Source organism: Danio rerio, chromosome 5 (assembly GCF_052040795.2).
Source record: "Danio rerio strain M-AB ecotype USA chromosome 5, GRCz13ab, whole genome shotgun sequence".
Classification (NCBI taxonomy): Eukaryota; Metazoa; Chordata; class Actinopteri; order Cypriniformes; family Danionidae; genus Danio; species Danio rerio.
The window spans coordinates 57,314,912-57,335,814 of record NC_141025.1 but is presented as its reverse complement, the minus strand read 5'-3'; the positions used below and the strand labels follow the sequence as shown (position 1 = coordinate 57,335,814).

At 34.5% G+C, this 20,903-nt stretch overlaps 1 protein-coding gene across 1 annotated transcript; it reads left to right on the top strand.

Annotated features, from left to right (window-relative positions):
* Positions 1-687: 687 nt before the first annotated feature.
* erap2 (endoplasmic reticulum aminopeptidase 2) lies at positions 688-18,368 on the top strand. The gene is made up of 19 exons (NM_001123052.1): positions 688-721; positions 1,792-2,351; positions 2,472-2,610; positions 4,785-4,919; positions 5,038-5,158; positions 5,269-5,423; positions 5,528-5,641; positions 5,850-5,981; positions 7,763-7,894; positions 7,990-8,058; positions 8,188-8,363; positions 8,453-8,532; positions 9,801-9,984; positions 10,109-10,265; positions 10,448-10,632; positions 12,030-12,191; positions 17,456-17,596; positions 17,675-17,756; positions 17,839-18,368. Exons 2-19 carry the CDS (start codon positions 1,855-1,857, stop codon positions 17,971-17,973), a joined length of 2,796 nt encoding a protein of 931 aa, NP_001116524.1. The 5' UTR covers positions 688-721; positions 1,792-1,854; the 3' UTR covers positions 17,974-18,368.
* Positions 18,369-20,903: the final 2,535 nt, after the last annotated feature.

Genomic DNA, 20,903 nt, shown 5'->3' with positions numbered 1-20,903 from the left:
AAAAAAAAAAAAAAAACTTAGGTCTTCTGGACGTATTCTGCTCTCTCCAGCAGTACGTAATCAGAATAAGCCTGGGTTACAATGTTTTGTGTCTTATTGTTTAGTTTTGTGAAAAGTAGCCATCTACAGTGCCATAATGTACATCTAGGTGTTTCTTTTGCATAATAAAGCAAGAATTGCAAGAATAACTATACTTGGAACGTGCATTATAACATTTATTTTATTAATTTTAATTTCAGTAAAACGAGGTTAAGACACAGACAACAACAAATACTGCTACTACTAATAATAGCCTAATAATAATAATAATAATAATAATAATAATAATAATAATAATATTAAATCAGGGACAGAGGGGTAGTGAGTGATAATAATAATAATAATCGTTGTTGTCATATAAAAAGGCTACAGTATACAGTACTGTGTAGCTTACTGTTTTTAAAACAAAATGTCAAAAGAATCCGCAGTGTTTTAGTGTGGCAGCAGTGAGCTGGCGTGTTTACTTCTCGAGCATGACCTGTCTGTTTGTCCGCGTTGATGGCTGGAGGTCAGTCCTGTGTTCTCTGGCTCGTATTGTACGCTGAATGCAGACACTCAGTCTGAGTCTGACAGTGTATGTATATGCCATCCACTGCCGCTGGTGCTGCGAACCAGGAACTGTGGGCAGGACAAGTGAAAGGGAAAATGAAAGCATCGACTCAATGATCCAGCTGAAATTCAGGTAAAGACATTAACACGGTTAAAACAGCGGTTAAAATGAACATTGTTATTCACTGACGCTGTTAGTAGATACTTGTTGTTCTATTGCATAGACACCACATCATAGTGTCACAAACGTACAGCTAGCTTGCACTGTAATCTGTATACAGTAGATGTCGATGTACACCGTGAACATGCTCTCTCACATTGCTGAGGTCAACAGAGAGCGCAGCACTACCATGCGTGTTGTTGTCTTTGTTTTAAGTAGAGATGTTGTCATTCTAACATTTGCTAGGATGTTTACAGTGCTTTATATGACACATTTTCATATTCTCAACTAATGTTATGATAAAATGTGTATTTGAACGTTCTCATTTAGCAAACCAGAGGCAGAATTTGTTAAATTAGTGTATAATGTAATGTGTTTACTTTCTAATTAATGTGCTAGTATCAGTCTAGCCTATGGATAATTTATTTTTTTTAGGCTAGGTAGGCTAATTGTTTTGTTATGTGTTATGCTACTTTGCCATTAAACTAGTCAATTAGTACAGATTTTAAAGGCATCCACTGGGTAAAACAAATGTTAAGTTGGTTTATTATACGGTGGTGACCCCAGATGAATAAATAAATATTGGAATGCAATAAACTCACAGTTGTATTGTTAGTCTCTAGTTCTTGTTAGTAAATACATAAATGACCAATATCTGTACAGCATTTATAATTTATATTTATTGTTAATTTCAACAGTTAGTACCTGCAGGTTAACAAGGACCAGCAATAAACACATTTATTTTCATTAACTAACAATTCATTTACTTACATCAATGAACAATGAAGAATAAGTACTGTAATAAACATATTGTTTTTGTCAAAAAAAGCATTACTAACATTAACTCATGCAGGCTTTTTGTGGAGTTTGTGCAGGAAAATGTATATATATATATATATATATATATATATATATATATATATATATATATATATTCAAAGATTCTGGCTGGCCTTATAGTTATTATCTAGTTAAACAAATGAAATGAACACTTTAATTATTTACACATTATGTGATCATCAGCTTCACCTTTGTCTCCACAGGTTACAGTGACAGCCATCCAACCATAAGTATCTAAACCAAACATTGACTACAAATTATTTTTCATGATGCATCTGCTGTTTTTAATCTTGCTGTTTTTGGAGTCACTCTGTTATGTCCAGTCCTCTGAAAGCAACAGTCCAACTGGTGATAACCTAGCCACAGACGGCCTTCCTTTCCCATGGAGTAAAGTGCGTCTGCCAAACTACATAGTGCCAGTACACTATCATCTTCTCATCCATCCCAATCTGACCACACTGAGCTTCACTGGATCCGTCAAGATTGAAATCGATGTGAAAAACAACACAAACTGGGTGGTGCTGCACAGCAAGAACCTGAAGATCTACACCGCCACTGTTTTAGACGAGCATGAAGCCCATCTGTCAGAAAAAACACTGTCTGTTCTTGAGTATCCTCTACACGAGCAGATCGCCATCTTCTCCCCAAAGATCCTCACTTCCGGGGAAAAATATTTCTTGTATCTGGAGTTTGGCGCACCGTTGAGTGATGGCTTCCATGGCTTTTATAAGAGCACATACAGGACCAAATCAGGAGAGACAAGGTACTGTGTGGTTAAACTGCTTAATGTAGCATTGTAGAAAGCAATAATATGCAAGAAATGCATAAATGAATTGTAAATGAATGCTAAATAATCAATCTGATTTATTTTCCTTCACTAAAGAGTCTTGGCATCCACCCATTTTGAACCCACATCTGCCCGGATGGCGCTGCCGTGTTTTGATGAGCCCGTTTTCAAAGCTAATTACACTGTCAGAATAAGAAGAGGCCCATCACACATTGCTCTGTCGAACATGCCTTTAGTAAGCTTGTTTAGTTTATTTAGCCATTTTCGGGCTCAACTGAATACATTATATTAAAAATGAACAAAAATACCTTTTTTTATTATTAATAAAATTAACTGTGAATAATAATAATAATAATAGTAGTAATAATAATAATTGGTAAAAAAATAATTAAATTGCTGAGCATTTTATTATTATTATTATTAATAATAATAATAATAATAATTGCATTTCTTTTCATTTATTCAACTGCAGAATTTTTTAATAATAATAAAATGTGGCAACACTTTTCTTTAAAGTGGTGTGCATAAGATTATGTTCATAAGACACATGAATATGAATGAGGTATTATGCATGTTTTGGGTCTTTTTAAATGCAAAGGTGCCATTGTTTGAGATTGAAATGTCTATAGCTATGTTTCCATCCAAAGATGGAAATTAAATTTATATGCAAAACTGAAACATTCCATAAAAGACGTGCAAATAAAGCAACATTTCCATCTAATGAGTCAAAGAGAACAAAATCATCACTTCTTGATTAACTCCCGGCAAATGTCAGAAGTAAAAACGAGATTTGCTGCAGTAGGAGAAGCTGTGGATCTTCTCTTTAATTAATAAATTATTGCACCTCAAAAGACAATGCCAACTAGAAATGAACACGTGGTGGCATTTGTAGATGTGGGATGCAGAGCACAGATGCTTTTGACAGGTCTTGAGGTATTTAATAATATGACAACACTAAACTGAAACGCATAGGCGTTTTAGAATGACCAAAACAATTGTCCAAAAAAAGTTTATCCTACTCAATTATGTTTTTTATGCACATTTTCAAAATAAATGATCATCTTGGCATTTCCATCGACCATTTTTTTATGCCTATATCCTAATTGCACATAAAAATAGGTGGATGGAACATGACATAGCTTTTGTCATAACAATATGACATCAAGACAATGTAACTTGTCATAAATCTGTCATAAACAGGATTGTCATAAAGTCGTTATAATTGTGTTATGAATTTTATAACAGCGTTGTTAAAATTTGTTCTATTGTAGTTATTTTTATAATATTTTATAACAGTGGTACAAATTTTATTAAAATGTCATAAATATCATTGATGCTGTTATAAAATTATGTATTGATTAAGCATGGGCTGATTAAGATTCTGACGGTATCATAACCTTGGATAAACATATCATGGTTTCATGGTATTTCTGTATTATGATTACTGCTCTAAAATAAGTTATTCTAAATGTCTGGTGTTTCCCTTTTGAACACAATATATTTTATTTTGAGAAACATTGAAAATATTTGAAAAACATTTAAAATATAATATTACATTTAAAATATATACTTTTAAACTATATAATAATAATATATTTTGGATTTTAAATGTTTTTAAAACCCAAAATATTTTATTCTTACAATAAACATGTCAGGCTAAATGAATTATTGACTTCTGCTGTCTTAATTTGTTTCAAAAACAGATATTTTTACAATTTAAAATGACATTTATATATATATATATATATATATATATATATATATATATATATATATATATATATATATATATATATATATATATATATATTGTCGCTAAAGATACTGCTGTCTTAAAAACGAAACAAACAAAAAACATTAAAAAAAGAGACACATACCTTAGGAACAGTGATTTTCCAAACCGTAGTATACCTTGAAAACGTTTATCATCCCATGCCTAGTGTTGACATATTTACTGATAATCTTAGTGGCAAATTTGGCTAATGGCTACAATTATGTTCCACTCAAAAAAGTAATAAGAATGTTCATGACACATAATGGCCACATGACAATAATGTTTATGACAGATTTATGACTAGTTACAGGTATGTTGTCTAAGTAATGTAAAGTTTTTTTATGATGTTTGTTATATGTCAAGTTGTCATAACAAAGACATCTTAAACAATGTCATATTTCTATTTAAAATTGCATGACTGCATATGCATGCATAGAATTTCATTCATATTCATAACATGCAAGTGGCATATCATGATTATAAAGGTGTCACGAGAGTCTTATGAACACCCCGTCAAGTAAAGTGTTACCAAAAATGTTAATGAAAGTGTATCATGTGAAAAAAAAATATATTCTCTAAATTTTGAACAAACACATAAATTTAGTTGAATGTTGAATATGTTCACTATTTTACAGGAACAAACTGTAGAAATCAGCAACGGTCTGTTTGAAGACCACTTTGAAGCGAGTGTGAAAATGAGTTCATACCTGTTGGCTTTCATCGTCTGCGACTTCAAATCTGTTAGTGGATTAACTGCGACCGGAATTAATGTAAGTATAACTATAGAGGATTAAACAACATGAAGCAGAAGCATGTGAACCCAAAAACCCTCTTTTGCTTTGTATGAAAAATGCTTCTTGAAAAAAGCTATTTTGTCTTTTCCCAAAGATTTCTATTTACGCAGTTCCAGAGAAATGGCACCAGACACACTATGCTCTGGAGGCTGCTTTGAGGCTTTTGGAGTTTTATGAACAATATTTCAACATACTTTATCCGCTGCCAAAACTGGGTGAGTGCAGCTAGCGTTTTCCTTACCTTTCCGTCTGATGTTTCCATGCATAAGTTATAGGACGCACCTCTGGGTTTTGCCTTTGTTGTTTATTTCATGATGTATGCCAGATCTGATAGCTATCCCAGATTTCGAGTCAGGCGCGATGGAGAACTGGGGTTTGACAACTTACAGAGAGACGTCACTCCTGTATGATCCTGACATCTCATCGGCCTCCGATAAACTCTGGGTTACAATGGTGATAGGACATGAACTGGCACATCAGGTTACTTTGAAAACATACTCTTAAAAGCCTCATTTGTTATTATCATGCTTGAGCCAGTCCAGTGGTTTATAGTCCAGTAACATTTAAAATTGATATTTCTCCAGTGGTTCGGGAACCTGGTGACGATGGATTGGTGGAATGACATATGGCTGAATGAAGGCTTTGCCCGCTATATGGAATCTGTGTCGGTGGAGGCAGTTTATCCAGAGCTTAAAGTTGTATGTCCAACCTTCAAATGTCTTTCTTTATAGAATGCATAAAAAACATACTGTGAGGTAAAATAAAACACAAAACTGCCTGCAATGAAAAACAAAATGATAACCTAAGAAATAACTTGATATCTACGTAAAATATCCAATAGATAAATATGACAATAATTCTAGTATAGATTTTAACAAAGGTCTCATAAGGTCTTTTGTGTATTAGGAGGATCACTTTCTAGACACCTGCTTTGGAGCTATTGGGCGGGATTCTCTAAATTCATCCAGGCCAATTTCCAGTTTAGCTGAGAATCCAACTCAGATCAAGGAAATGTTTGATACTGTTTCATATGAAAAGGTATGTCTTTATATTATCATTTTTTGAGGTTCTTTATTTTGTTTACACCAACCCTAGGCCATAAAAATTATGTTTTAAATAAAATACAGAATTATCAGCTCTTTTCTTTTAGTGTTTGAAATTTTGGCTTAAGGATATAATCTTTCTTTAAGGGACAAAAGCTGTTTGCAGGCTGCCAATGACATCATAAACTTCCATTTTTCAAATTTACATACATTCGACAAGAAGACTCTAATTAGCGATGGCTCTTTCAGACTGTTCAGAAACCCTTCTTTTAAATTCACATATTACTGTACATTAAAAATATGCAATATTTAGTATACACGAATAATTAGAGGGGTACTTTAAAAGGGCATGATAAAAATCATTGATACGATTTAATAAGTTTAAAACACATTTAGAATATTAGTTTATTACTTCAGTAAATAATTGGAAATAAACAAGAACAAAATCTTAACAATTAATTAGTTTATTCCTCTATGAGGAAAAAAAGTGATAAAGCAAACAAAAGAGAGACATGTGTGCACATTGTATTACGCATTAAATAAACATAAAAAAAGCAAACAGAAATATAATCTAACCAAAAGTTTCAAGGGAAAAGAAACAAGAGTGGCGCCAAAGGAAAGAACTAAACAAAACCAAAACCACCTAAACTACAACACAAGATCCCCTCTAAACTTAATAATGAAAATCAAAATGTGAAAAAGAAACAAAAATCTTCAGCGTATGCGATGCCAAAAACATAAACTCCCTGAAATTGTGAACAAAAATACAAAAAGCGGTGCTCACCCATTTACCTAGTGTTTCTGAACAATTTAAATAACTACGAGCAAAATGTTTGTCTCGCAACTTAGCCCGTCAAATTTAAAGTCCGCGGAATGAAGCCCTATTGGTCCACGAGGAAACGCCCTAATGAGGAGTAACAGGCTCGAGATCCAATCAGCAGGTACCTAAGAGAGAGAAAAATAGCAGAACAAAAGGTGATAGGGCGAGACAAAGAGCCAATGACAGACAAGGAGAAAGAGAGTGAGAGGAGACAAGGAGAAGCAGAAAGGGCGAAAGCACAAAAATCCAAACTCCCACGAACCCTAAAAATCATCTTTTGGAAGCTGATTGGAAAGAACTGTTTGTATAGGTATAGTGATAAGAAAAAAATAAGGCTCTTTTTTTAAATTTTTCTGATGTTAAAATAGGATCCAAATCCCTCCCATTTTGAGGCTTACCGCAATGTGATGTAGGAGTGCGGTTTTCCCCGTCCAACGAATAGACAGCCACATATTAACATGCCTATGTAGTAACGATCATAGTCAAGTCAACAAGCCAGGACGTGTGCAAAACAACTGGGATTAAAAGATCTGTTCAGCTCTCTGTGATCATTAATCATCATCAAATGTGAGCACGAAAGAGTTTTAAAAGTTTAAATTGTTTTTAAAACAGTGAATGTTTGTAATAAAGGCAGTTAAATTGGCACATAATTCATCACCACAGCCGCATGCCAGTACAATTATAAAAGAGGATGCTTCAATTTTGGTTTGTAGACGTTAAATCAGGTTATTTTGTACATTACAAAACGGATATCCATACAGAAGTGGATATTAACCTGCATCCTGTCACATTTGCCGTTTACTTAACTTAAATTTAGAAAAAAGGGGTAAAATAGCTGCCCTTTAAAACATTTTCACATTTGCAGGTGAAGGTGAATGGCATTGCTGAATTATTATTATTGTTTATTTTTCAAAAAAATAATAACTGTTATTTTACACTATTGCTGAATATTTTAGGGAGCATGTATTCTCCATATGCTGAGGCATTTCCTGACAGATGAAGGCTTTCAGAGTGGAATAATTCGATATCTTCGGAGGTTTAGCTACTGCAATGCCAGAAATGAAGATCTGTGGGACAGCCTTATTAAAGTATGACATTTCTTAATGTACTGCATTTTCTTATACCATTATAATTCAGTACTAACAAAACAATAACTCATGCTCTTTTTGCGCTGTGTATACAGACCTGTTCTGAGGAGGATTTTGCAGCAGGAGAATACTGTTACAGCAGTGCTCAAGCCACTAAAAATGCGGTAAAGATGCCAAATCATAAATGATTATTAGATTAGAGTAACATCACAGAATTCTCACTTGAATATCAGTCTTCAGAATGATAACTTTAAGGTCATACCTCACAGTCTGGATAAATGTTTACATTGTAGTATCGTTTTGCTGGGGAGCATGTCGACCTGAAGAAAATGATGAATACGTGGACTCTACAAAAGGGCATACCGCTGGTCACGGTAAAGCGGCAGGGAAAGAAACTTCATATCGGACAAGAGCGTTTCTTGAAGATAGTGCTGCCTGATGATCCCTCATGGCATTCGCTTCAGGACGGGTAACTACACTACTTAACACGTGTTTGATTTGGAACCTAATATCAGAAATAGCATCCCTACTAATATTATTTATATATTATTGTCATAGCTACCTGTGGCACATCCCTTTGACATATAAAACAAGCCATTCTGAACATGAAGTCAAGCACATATTGGACAAAAAATCAGGTATGAGATTGATCATATGCATACTGTAGATATCGGTCATAGACTTTTTGTTCTGCTCCTTATGTTCCTACTATGTTCAGCTTGACTTAGTTTCCTTTGTTCTGTTTATTATGTAACATAATTATGTATGTTGCTTTTAAAATGCAGGATTTCGACAATTTTTTAAACATTGTCAGGGTAAACGTTTAAACATAAAAACGGTATGATACAGTTGTATGTTACAATTTACATTTGTGCTTTGTGTTTCAAAACCATTTAGCTGAATTTTGTCAATTTTGTTAGTTTAGCCTTTTATCATATTAATATGTTTAATAATGACTTGGGATTTTAAAATTATCTTTTTTATTTTTGCTAAAATTCATTTTAATGAGCTTTAGTTCAGTTTTGTTTTTAATTATTTAGATTTTCATTTCCATTAAGTTCAAACTTACATGTACTTGCAAAGTTACTTATGGCCAGTAAGAATGTTGGGCAACCTTTAAAATAAAGTGTTAGCATGACTACTAACTGGCTTATTGTTAATAATTTAGTTTCCTTTGTTCTGTTTCCATCTGGGTATTTAATGTAACGTTGTATGTTTTTTTTTTTTTTTTCAAAATGCAGATTTAGACATTATTTTAAATTACTTTATTTAATTTCATTATCCAACTTGCATGCACTTGCAAAGTTACTTTATATCAGAATTGTTGGTGAACCATCAAAATAAAGTGTTAGCATGACTGCTAGCTGACATATTGTTACTAATTTAGTTTCCTTTGTTCTGTTTCCATTTGTTTATTTAACATACCGATGTATGTTTTTTTTTTTTCAAAATGCAGATTTAGACATTATTTTAAATCACTTTATTTAATTTCATTATCCTACTTGCATGTACTTGCAAAGTTAGTTATTATCAGTAGAACTGTTGGGGAACCATCAAAATAGTGTTAGCATGACTGCTAGCTGAATTGCCTTGCTTGGTTGGGACTTGTGGAGCTGTGCATCATTGGGTTTGCTCTTCAGTGTTTAGGCTTTCAGCAGTGAAAATTAAACCACACTGAACTGAACTAAACTGAACCGAACTTCGTCTCTGAAAACTGGACTGACACAATTTCAATATACTAGAACTATGTCAAGCTGCATCGTCACAATCTACATTGTAAAAGCACTATAGCACTATAGAAAAACTATACTAACTTACAGTACAAGCGCAAGATATTCTAAAACAAAACAAAAAAGTTACTCTAAAACAAGATATACATTTTCTATTTCCAATCTCCCAAACCCAGATGTGTTGCTGCTGGATGAACACGTTGACTGGGTGAAGCTCAACACTGACATGAATGGATATTACATTGTTCATTATGATGAGGAGGGCTGGAATGCACTGACAGAGCTGCTTAAAGTGAACCACACCGCCCTGAGCTTCAAGGACAGAGCCAGTCTCATTCACAATGCCTTCCAGCTTGTCACGTGAGTCTTCTTTCACATGCAAAACAGGAAATTCTATCATAACTAGCAAAAGGGGCATAATTGTATTAACCTGAGCTCATTTTTATTGCTATTTATTTGATATTTCCTGTGTTTTGTGATTCAGTGCTGGACGACTGTCTCTAGACAGAGCTTTAGATCTTATTGCTTACCTGAAGTCTGAGACCCACAACGTTCCTCTCCTGCAAGGCCTTGGCTATCTGCAATCATTTTACAAACTCATTGAGAAGAGAAAGATAGCTGATGTTACTCATAATCTGAAGGTATGACACAAACATTTCCTGGAGCCTAATTGAATTTGCTGTCCTCATTCCTCCACATATCTGACAAAGAGTCATTTTTGTTAAGACTCACCCAAATGAGATCCTCTGAGCATTCTTGTCTGGGATTTTTTTGTCTTTTATGTGCATATATAGGCCACTTCATGTCTGGTTTTGTCCTACAGACGTACATCTTGCAATATTTCAAAGACGTGATTGACAAGCAGTCGTGGAGCGATGACGGGATGGTGTCAGACCGGAGATTGCGTGAAGACGTTCTTTCTCTCGCTTGTGATTTAGATTATCCACCCTGTTTGGAAAAGGCTGAACGGCTCTTTGTTAGTTGGGTGAAATCCAATGGTACAATCAGGTGACTTATATTACACATCACAATTTTGATACCCTTTCATTTCATGTCATATTTTTCTTCAATGTTAGTTTGCACTTTGCTCTTGCGTTACTGTTTTTTACTTGGTGTGCGTACTAATACAGAAAGTAGTGTTTCGCACTCATACAGATATTCTTGTTTTACATTTTTCTTGACTTTTGTCAGAAAACAGACATAAACATTACAGGCCCTATCATACACCTGCGTATGGCTAGATTTGTTGCTATTTTCAGACCAGCACAACTTTTTTTGTGCCACGTTGTTTAAATAGCAAATCCATTTACGCCACTTTGTGAACTCATGGGCGTGCTGGTCTAAAGAGTAGGTGTGTTGGGGTGCATTGTTGGCATGTTTCTAGTTTGAAGAACTAAATGATAGGTGTATTATAACGTGGCGTGTATGATAGGCCTCTTAGACTTTGCGCTTAGATTGTTAAAATAGGGCCCTACGACTCAAAGCCTTCCCCAGTATGTAGGGTAATTTACACCCTTCACCCTCTTATAAAATTACTAATTATACTAATGTCATCATTAATTAGCCAATTTCCGATGATTAAAAACATACTTATTTTGCTTCCAATTATATTACAGGACAATTTCCACATTATTACTGGACAAAAATTTACTTTTTTTGTTGTATGGAATAATACATCCATTTAAATAAATATTTTATATAGGAAAAATATGCAGAAATATGTGTGTGCATATACATTAGATCAGGTCAGTATCAAAGACAAAACTGGAACTAATCTAAAAAAAATTAAGATCATGGTCCAAAAATTAGTACACCCAAATTAACAAGTTAGAAAAGAGGAAATAAAGAGGGAAAAAAATAAATATAAATAAAAAGTTTTGTTGAAATCTTGAAGTTTGTATATTTTTGTTTTTTATTTATTTATTTATTTATTTTTATTTTGCAAAACTCCATTTGATTTTAAATTAATTATCTTTCTATTCATTAGGATGTTAAACTAGATATGACCAAACTATTAGTTTAATAAATAAAACATTTATAAAACCGTTGTTCAAATCAACTAAAATGTGTTGTCTATATTAAGTGGGAGCATTTGTGCAAAGCACTTTATATAGTCATTGTTTTTCACGCTGTAAACTCAAGATTTATTTTATACAGTAATAATATGGAATTCGAAAAGAGAGTGATCTTAAAAAAAGGATGGTGGGAGTTAATTACTCTACACACCAAGGAAGGCTTTGAGCTGAAACGCTGTTTCCTGACGAATGAAACGCTGAAAAGTCTGTTTCCTGACTAATGTAGAATAAAACATCAAAACAAAATTATACAAATTAGTGCAAATCACTACTTCCTATATTATTCTAACTTGAAATGATTTCTTAACATTTGATCATTGGTTCTCACAGCCTACCCACTGATGTGTCTGAGACAGTTTACATGGTCGGAGCTCAGGATGACAGCGGTTGGGTCTACCTTCTCAGACAGTATGGCGTCTCCATGTGTGAGACAGAGAAGAGCAAATTTCTTTCAGCTTTAACAAGCAGCAAGGATTCCGAAAAACTGTCAAGGTACATTGAATATAATTATACTGCCATTCAGAAGTTTGGGGTTAGAAAGTCAAACTCAAATTTAATTTGCCAAATACACAGTAAGATATGCAGTGAAATGCTTATACAACTGCCCCTGAAAAAACTAAATTAATATCAATAAGAATCTAAATTAGGAATGTAATAAGAAGTAAACATAAAGGATTTTTAGATGTAGAAATAAAAGTTATAGCTTTAGAAAATAGATAAAAAATATTTTAAACTTTAGATATAGAGAATATAGAAGATAAAACTCTCTCTCTCTCTCTCTCTCTCTCTCTATATATATATATATATATATATATATATATATATATATATATATATATCCAAATGTAAAATTAATGTAAACGCAAGACAAAAACTATTTAAATTCAAAATATAATTGTTTATTAGAATTTTTGTAACAGAATTTTGAAACTTGTAAAACAGATTTCTTCATGTAAACAACATACCCACAATAAACCATCAAGATCCTGGCTTGACAGCCATATTTATTACAGAAATTAAAACACAGGCATGTTAATGCCATTTGAATTTAAAAATAATCGATACCAATAAAGAAAAAAAATTATTTCCAAGTTGGATTCTAAGTGGACTGCAAAAAAATGCCAAAATAAAGGCATTGCAGATATGGAAATTGGAAAATAAAAATAATAATAATTATTATTATTATTATTATAATAATAAACTATTGAATACAAACAGATGCTCATTGTTAAGTTGTATTGCTGTGAGTTGAGAACAATAATTATAAAGTAGAAACAATTTTGCTCAGTCCTTCTTTACATTCATCCAGTTGCTAAGAGTAGGAGTATCCCGCAAATGCACAGAGACGCAAATGAATGATAATCTCCCGGAAATCACGCGTCTCCCGCTCGGTCCTCAAATACGTTGCACACCCATCTCCACCGCATCCCTCCTAGCTCTTCAGGTATGTCGCGCGCAACTCACCCCCACCGCTCTTCAGGTAAGTCTCGCACGCACATGACCCTACTCTGATACGTCCCTCACTCAACCCCTGACACCCCTCAACTGGCCTGACACAGACACACGCACAGACAGACACACACAACGCACTGGAGCAACTCCCTTAAGATTTAACATGCATGATCACGTTCATCAAATTTGCTTTAACTAAGCTTCTAACGTAATGCTGTACAGGAAGTAAAAAAACCTGCAACTGCGTTAATTGCATACATTTTTTTTACGCATTAAAAAATTTCTAATTAATCACATGCGTTGACGCACAAATTTTGACAGCATACAGTTGAAGACAGAATTATTAGCCCCCCTGAATTATTAGCCCCCATGTTTTTTTCCCCAATTTCTATTAAAACGGAGAGACGATTTTTACAACACATTTCTAAACATGATAGTTTTAATAACTCATTTCTAACAACAACAAGATTAATTTTATCTTTGCCATGATGACAGTAAATAATATTTCACTAGATATTTTTCAAGACACTTCTATACAGCTTAAAGAGACATTTAAAGGTTTAACTAGGTTAACTAGGCAGGATAGGGTAAGTAGGCAAATTATTATATAACAATGAGGCGATGCAGTGGCGCCGTCGGTAGTGCTGTCACCTCACAGCAAGAAAGTTGCTGGTTCGAGCCTCGGCAGGGTCAGTTGACGTTTCTGTGTGTAGTTTGCATGTTCTCCCTCCATTCGTGTGGGTTTCCTCCGGTTGCTCCGGTTTCCCCCACAGTCCAAAGACATACGGTACAGGTGAATTGGGTAGGCTAAATTGGGTTACAATGGGTTGGGTTGCTCTGTTAAACATCATTTGGGAAATATATACAAAAAAATGAATAATTCAACTGTGTGTGTGTATATATATATATATATATATATATATATATATATATATATATATATATATATATATATATGTCAAAATTAACGTGTTAACGCATGCGATTAATTTTAAATAATTAACGCGTTAAAAAAATTAACGCAGTTGCAGGTTTTTTTACTTCCTGTTGGGGTGAACGTGTGTTCAACATGCAATAAATGTGGATAAGACCAAGGAAGCACTTTTTGAAGGCAAGCTTCAGTATAAAACAATTAGTCGCATCACCAGGCTCTCCAGAGTTTCATGCAATTTCGGGTGTTTCATTTTTAACTTTCGACTTCTGTTGTAAGTTGATACCGCATGGCGAACAGAAAGAAAATCCTCCGCATTTCGTGACTCGGTGTTCCTTTAAGGTAAGGTTCCTTTTAAGGCTACACCAGTGGTCACCAAACTTGTTCCTTGAGGGCCGGTGTCCTGCAGATTTTAGCTCCAACCCTAATCAAACACACCTGAACAAGCTAATCAAGGTCTTACTTGGAATACTTGAAACAGCCTGGCAGGTGTGTTGAGGCAAGTTGGAGCTAAATCCGGCAGGGACACCGGCCCTCCAGGACCAGGATTGGTGACCCCTGGGCCACACGGTAGAATTTTTATAGGAGTATAATCTTAATCATATTAAAATCTGAGTATTGGTGTCTTATGTGAATGTACTCAGAACGTCTCTGGTGAAGTCGCGAGCTGTCAAAGACAGGGCATTACTCTGCCTTTCAGCATGAGCCCTCCAAGTTTAGCGTGTTTCCTCATTAAACGCAACGAAAGCGTATGCTTCCCGTTGTTTTGTCAGAATCCTTGTGAAATACAGTAATACTTTAGGACGCTTAGTTTATGCAAATTTGATGAACGTGATCATGCGTGTTGAATCTGAGGGGAGTCGCTCCAGTATGGAAGGCCGTTGGGGCCAAAACGTCTGCAGCGCGTTTTGTGTGTGTCTGTCTGTGTGTTTGTGTCAGGGTGGAGTGAGCGACGTATCTGAGTAGGGGCGAGAGGGGTGTGCAATGTATTTAACGACCGGTTTGCAAGAAATTATCATTCATTTGCGGGCATTTGGGAGTCTCTGTGCACTTGCGGGATACTCCTAGTCTTAGCAACTGGATGAATGTAAGGGAGGATAAAGCAAAATTGTTTCTGCTCTATAACTAATGTTCTCAACTCACAGCAAAAAAAAAACTTTATAATGAGTGCAACAGTTTGTATTCAATAGTTTATTATTATAATTTTTAATTTTCCATATCTGCAATTCCTGTATTTTGGTATTTTTTTGCAGTCCACTTAGAATCCAACATGGAAATCAGTGTTTTCTTTATTGGCATTGATTGTTTTAAAATTTAAATGTCATTAACATGCCTGTGTTTTAATTTCTGTAATAAATATGGCTGTCAAGCCAGGATCTTGATGGTTTATTGTGGGTATGTTGTTTACATGAAGAAATCTGCTTTACAAGTTAAACAAAAATTCTAATAAACAATTATATTTTTAATTTAAATATGTTTTGTCTTGCGTTTACTTAATTTTACATTTAAATAGCCAAAATTACAAGTTTCAATATTTTAAATGCGATTAATCGCGATTAATTGCGATTAATTGTTTTTAAAAGGTGCGATTAATTAGTAAATTTTTTTTTTATCGATTGACAGCATATATATATACATAGTTGAAGTCAAAATTATTAGCCCACCTTTGAATTTTTGTTTAATTACCCTAACCTGCCTAGTTAACCTAATTAACCTAGTTAAAATAAATGAGTTATTGGAGATGAGTTATTAAAACTATTATGTTTAGAAATCTGTTGGAAAAATCTTCTCTCCATTAAACAGAAATTAGAAAAAAAAAATGAAAACGGGGGCTAATAATTCAAGGGAGCTTTAAATTTCTTTTTCTTTTTTAAATATTTTCTAAATGATCTTTAACAGGGCAAGGACATTTTCACAGTATTTCTGATAATATTTTTTCGATATTCTACAGAACAAACCATCGTTATACTATAACTTGCCTAATTAGCCTAACCTGCCTAGTTAACCTAACTAACCTAGTTTAGCCTTTAAATGTCACTTTAAGCTGAGAAGTATCTTGAAAAATATCTAGTCAAATATTATTTATTGTCATCATGGCAAAGATAAAATAAATCAGTTATTAAAGAAGAGTTATTAAAACTTGAAATGTGTTAAAAAAAACGTCTCTCTGTTAAACAGAAATTGGGGAAAAAAATAAACAGGGGGCTTAATATTCAGGTGGGCTAGCAACTCAATGCATTAAGGCATATAGACATGGTCAACTGCAGTTGAATGGGGAAGAAAGGTGATTTAATTGACTTTGAACATGGCATGGTGGTCGGACCAGTCAACATTTATCCATTATTTTGTTGTCATGGTCTGTTTTGTTAAGTCTGTGTGAATTAGTCTATTTTTTGAGCATGACAATCTAACCTTTGCATAAAAAAAGATAAACACATGTACTATGTACAGTACAATCATGATACTTCTCTGAATATCTTATTTTGTTATGAACTAATTTCTCAGTTCTTATTTTTATTATGCTTATGCAACAATCTTGAAAAACACAATCTTTTAGCTGAAGAATATAATAAATAGCAATTTTTTTTTCTTTTTTTGCTTAAATGATTTCTACAAAACTGTTGAATATACTGTATGTACAGTATTTAAGACAAGTATATTACAAGTAACTGTAATTAAATGGCCTAAAAATGAAAAGTAATCTCTTACATTACTTTTTCAGCAAAATAGTTATTTAGTATCAGTAATTATTTTCTCTGTAACTACTTGCACCCAACAATGTCTGACTGGAGTGTCACCAGGGTGCTCTTCTTTTGCCGCTGTAGCTCATCTGCTTCAAGGTTTAATCAACAACCATGCCATGTTTAAAATCACCTTTCATCCCCATTCTGAAGCTTGGTTTTAAAATGAATTTAATGCCTAGATGAATCAAGTTGCCGCCATGTGATTGCCTCATGAGATACTTGCATCAACAAGCAGTAAAGATATAATCTTACAAAAGAAAAATCATTTTAAATATGACAAAATTATCATCGAGCACCAAGTCAGAATGTTATAATTATTTCTGAAAGAGTGTGTGTAATGACGGCTCAAAATTCAGCTTTTGCATCACATAAATTTAAATAAATAGACAATATCAGCTAAGTCCCTGATTTATCAGGGGTCGCCACAGCGGGATGAACCTCCGAAATAGAAAACAGTTCATTGTAATTCAGAGTACTGTTTTACAGTATGTTTTATTAAATACAGCTGAGAATCTGAGAGTGTAAACAGTCCTATTGTTATGCAAAATGTGGTCAGTTTATGTGATTTTAAATCAAAATATGTCATGCGATGACATATATATATGTATATGTCTCTGTTTTTACTGTAGACTATTGCAGCTTGGAATGGAAGGAACTGTAATAAAAACACAGAATTTACCCAGTCTTATATACATGGTGGCCAGAAATCCAGTGGGTCACTTTCTAGCTTGGGATTTTGTGAAGAAACACTGGAATGAACTAGTAGAAAAGTAAGTAATCTGCTGCTTTTTATTTAGCATAGATGCTGAAATTACATAGGACTATATACTCATGTCTCATTATAAAAGGTTTCCAATGGGATCTTTCGGAATCAGAAACATAATTGTTGGCACTGTTACTCAGTTTTCATCCGCAGAGGAGCTGAGAGAGGTGGGTTGATTTTTTCCCATTTACATGGAAATATCATTATGTTTTGACTGTGCCTTTACAGTGTTTACTTTTTTGTTGTAAGGTTGAGAGTTTCTTCAAGTCAATCCAAGAGCAGGTATCTCAGCTGCGTATCATACAGGTGGCCACAGAAAATGTGGAGAAGAACATTGTGTGGCTCAAAAGAAATCTAGAGACTTTGAGGACTTGGTTGCAGTGAAGACTCAACTAAAATATTCAAATAAGACCAACAGAAACTCCACAAGACTTTTCAAATTTTCTATTGTTTTGCATTTTTTTGATTATGTTTTAATTGAACTGGGTAGCGGCTGGTATAATGCATGATGTGTTTGCTTTTTGGGGGGTTAACTTGGATAATGAGTTTCAGCAACAGCAATGCAGTTCCAAAATTTACAGGGTTTTGCGTTTGTGTTTTTCTTTGCCTCTAGCTTTGCCACATTCAGAACTAATGTTAAAAGGAGACTGCTTATTAATTACTGCAATATCAAAATCATAATCATTCTTTATGATTATGAAATCATACTTGAAGACTCTGAATATTATTACACTGAATAATGTTTGGAATAAAATAATAAAAAAATGTTTTACATAACAGATGGAAATGAAAAAGTGTTATGAAATTTTTACAAATTTGTTAAGGGCTATTTTAATTTTAATTTGCATATAGACATACACTTGACAGATTTTTCACTTAGTCTTTGCTATAGGCTTGTTAGTGTCAAAATTGCTTCCTTAAACTGCAAACAGTAATTTATTAGCTAAAGTAATTTGATTTGAAAATACCTAATAGTTCGAATAGCACTTTATTTTGCCGAGTCCTCACTTTATGCTATGCCATAGTGTTCTTTTTGGTCTTATATGCCCATTCAAGTTATAGGCCCAATACTTGTGCTAGATGGGCACACCACTGCCAAGGACTACAGAACCATTCAGGAGGAGCATGTGCACCCAATGGTTTAAACATTGTCTCCTGAAGGTGGTGCCATGTATCAGGATGATAATGCACCAATACACACAAAAAAACTGGTGACAGAGTGGTTTATTAAACATGAAAGTGTAGCTGTTAATCTCCCTTGCGCCTGCGCAGTCACCAGTAACAAATATTGAGCCCTTTTGAGGTGTTTTTGTATTGTATTGTAATTTAATGCGTATTTATATAGCGCATATATTGTGTATGGCCATACACCCAAAGCGCTTCACAATCATATGGGGGGTCTCTCCACACCACCACCAGTCTGCAGCATCCACTTGGATGATGCGACGGCAGCCACAGGACAACAGTGTCAATGCGCTCACCACACACCAGCTATTGGTGTAGTGGAGAGACAGTGATAGAGCCAATTTAATGGATGAGGATGATTGGGAGGCCCTGATCGCAATGGCCGATTGGCCAGGACTAAACTACTCTTTAGCCATGGGATTTTTAATGATCAAGACCTCTTAACATCTCATCTGAAAGATGGCGGCCACTGACATTATAGCGTCCCCTTCACTTTTACTGGGGCATTAGGACTCACACAGACCACAGGTTGAGGACCCCCTGCTGGACTCTCTAACACCACTTCCAACAGCAACCTAGTTTTTCCCATGTGGTCTCCCATCCAGGTACTGACCAGGCTCAGCGCTGCTAAGCTTCAGTGAGTAACTGGTCTTAGGCTGCAGGCAGGGTGATATGGCTGTGGCCATAACTAGAGAACAAAAACAACTCATGACAGTATCCTATGAATGTGCAGGGTGATATGGCTGTGGCATATCACTTTGAAGTAGCAAGTCAGGAAACATTTTTCTCCACCACCATCATGTAGTGACCTGGCCACTATTCTGCAAGAAGAATGACCTAAATCCCTCTTAATCCCACTTAATGCTTTATTGGCCGCAAAAGGAGGCCCTACACCATACTAACGAATTATTGTGCTCTAAAACCAGGCGTTTCAGTTTCGTTGTCCAACCAAAGTAAGTAGTTCTATATTTAAACAGTAATGTCTGTGGAGTGTCAACATTAGCCAAGTAAGTGTCACTTTACTGCCACCAGGAGGCAGCGTTGCATTACTCAAGTTAAAACACTAAAGCTGTACTGTTTGACACAAAAGGATACCAATTTACAATAATTTGTATTAAGTTAGTGAACAATGATAAATGTAATAGATTAAAATTAAGTCTAATTTGTGACCAGCAATATATAATTTAACTAAGCGAGTGACGTTTATTTTAAGTAAAATGTTGCACACACACATACCCTTAGATTCATATTTGCATAATTGGATTGGCAACTGAAACCGAGTGGCTATTTGCCATAAGTGTAAATAGCCCGCCTTGTTGGCAGAGCAGAGGCTATTTACACTAACTCCTTCTAAAGGAAGAATATACTGGTAAGTGTCAGTGTATTAGTTCCAGTTTACCTTTGAATGAATGGGATACTTGGGAAATTTTACAACTGAAAATATGAATGTTGCATATTGTGATTTTAAGACTATTAAATTATTGGGCATGTGTCCAAATATTTTTTTTAATACCGAACTGATTTCTGAGTTTGAAAAATATTGTTTAAGTGGAATATGAGTAAACTATTGTTTATCAATTACATAAATATTTTCAGCCTTTTCACTTATTGATTCAGTTTATTAATTCATTTTCTTGTCGGCTTAGTCCTTTTATTAATCTGGGGTTGCCACAGCAGAATGAACCGCCAACTTATCATGCAAGTTTTTTTTTCACGCAGCGTATGCCCTTCCAGCCGCATCCCATCTCAACAAAAAATGTCAGAATCATTTTTTGTTGTGCTGGTTGAAAGTCTCTTCACAGTCCAATACAATAGTAACGATTACATGATCTAAATGTGTTTATATGTATTTTTATATTCTGGGTAAAGCATAAAACTAAATAATGTTCATTAAATTAAATATTGTCGGACCGACATCTCCCTTCCGATAAGCAGCTCAGACTGTCTGTCAGCAAATGTAGATTCAGACTTCTGCGCATCTGTTCACGCAGATCCGCTATTCGCGTGTGCCCTTGTGCAGAAGCACCGCACGGTCACGAGACAGACCGAGAGAAATCAAATGCTGAATTGAAACTTTTAAAAAACTGAATTAAAATTAGAGTTACTTTAGCACGCTGGAGGAAGGACAA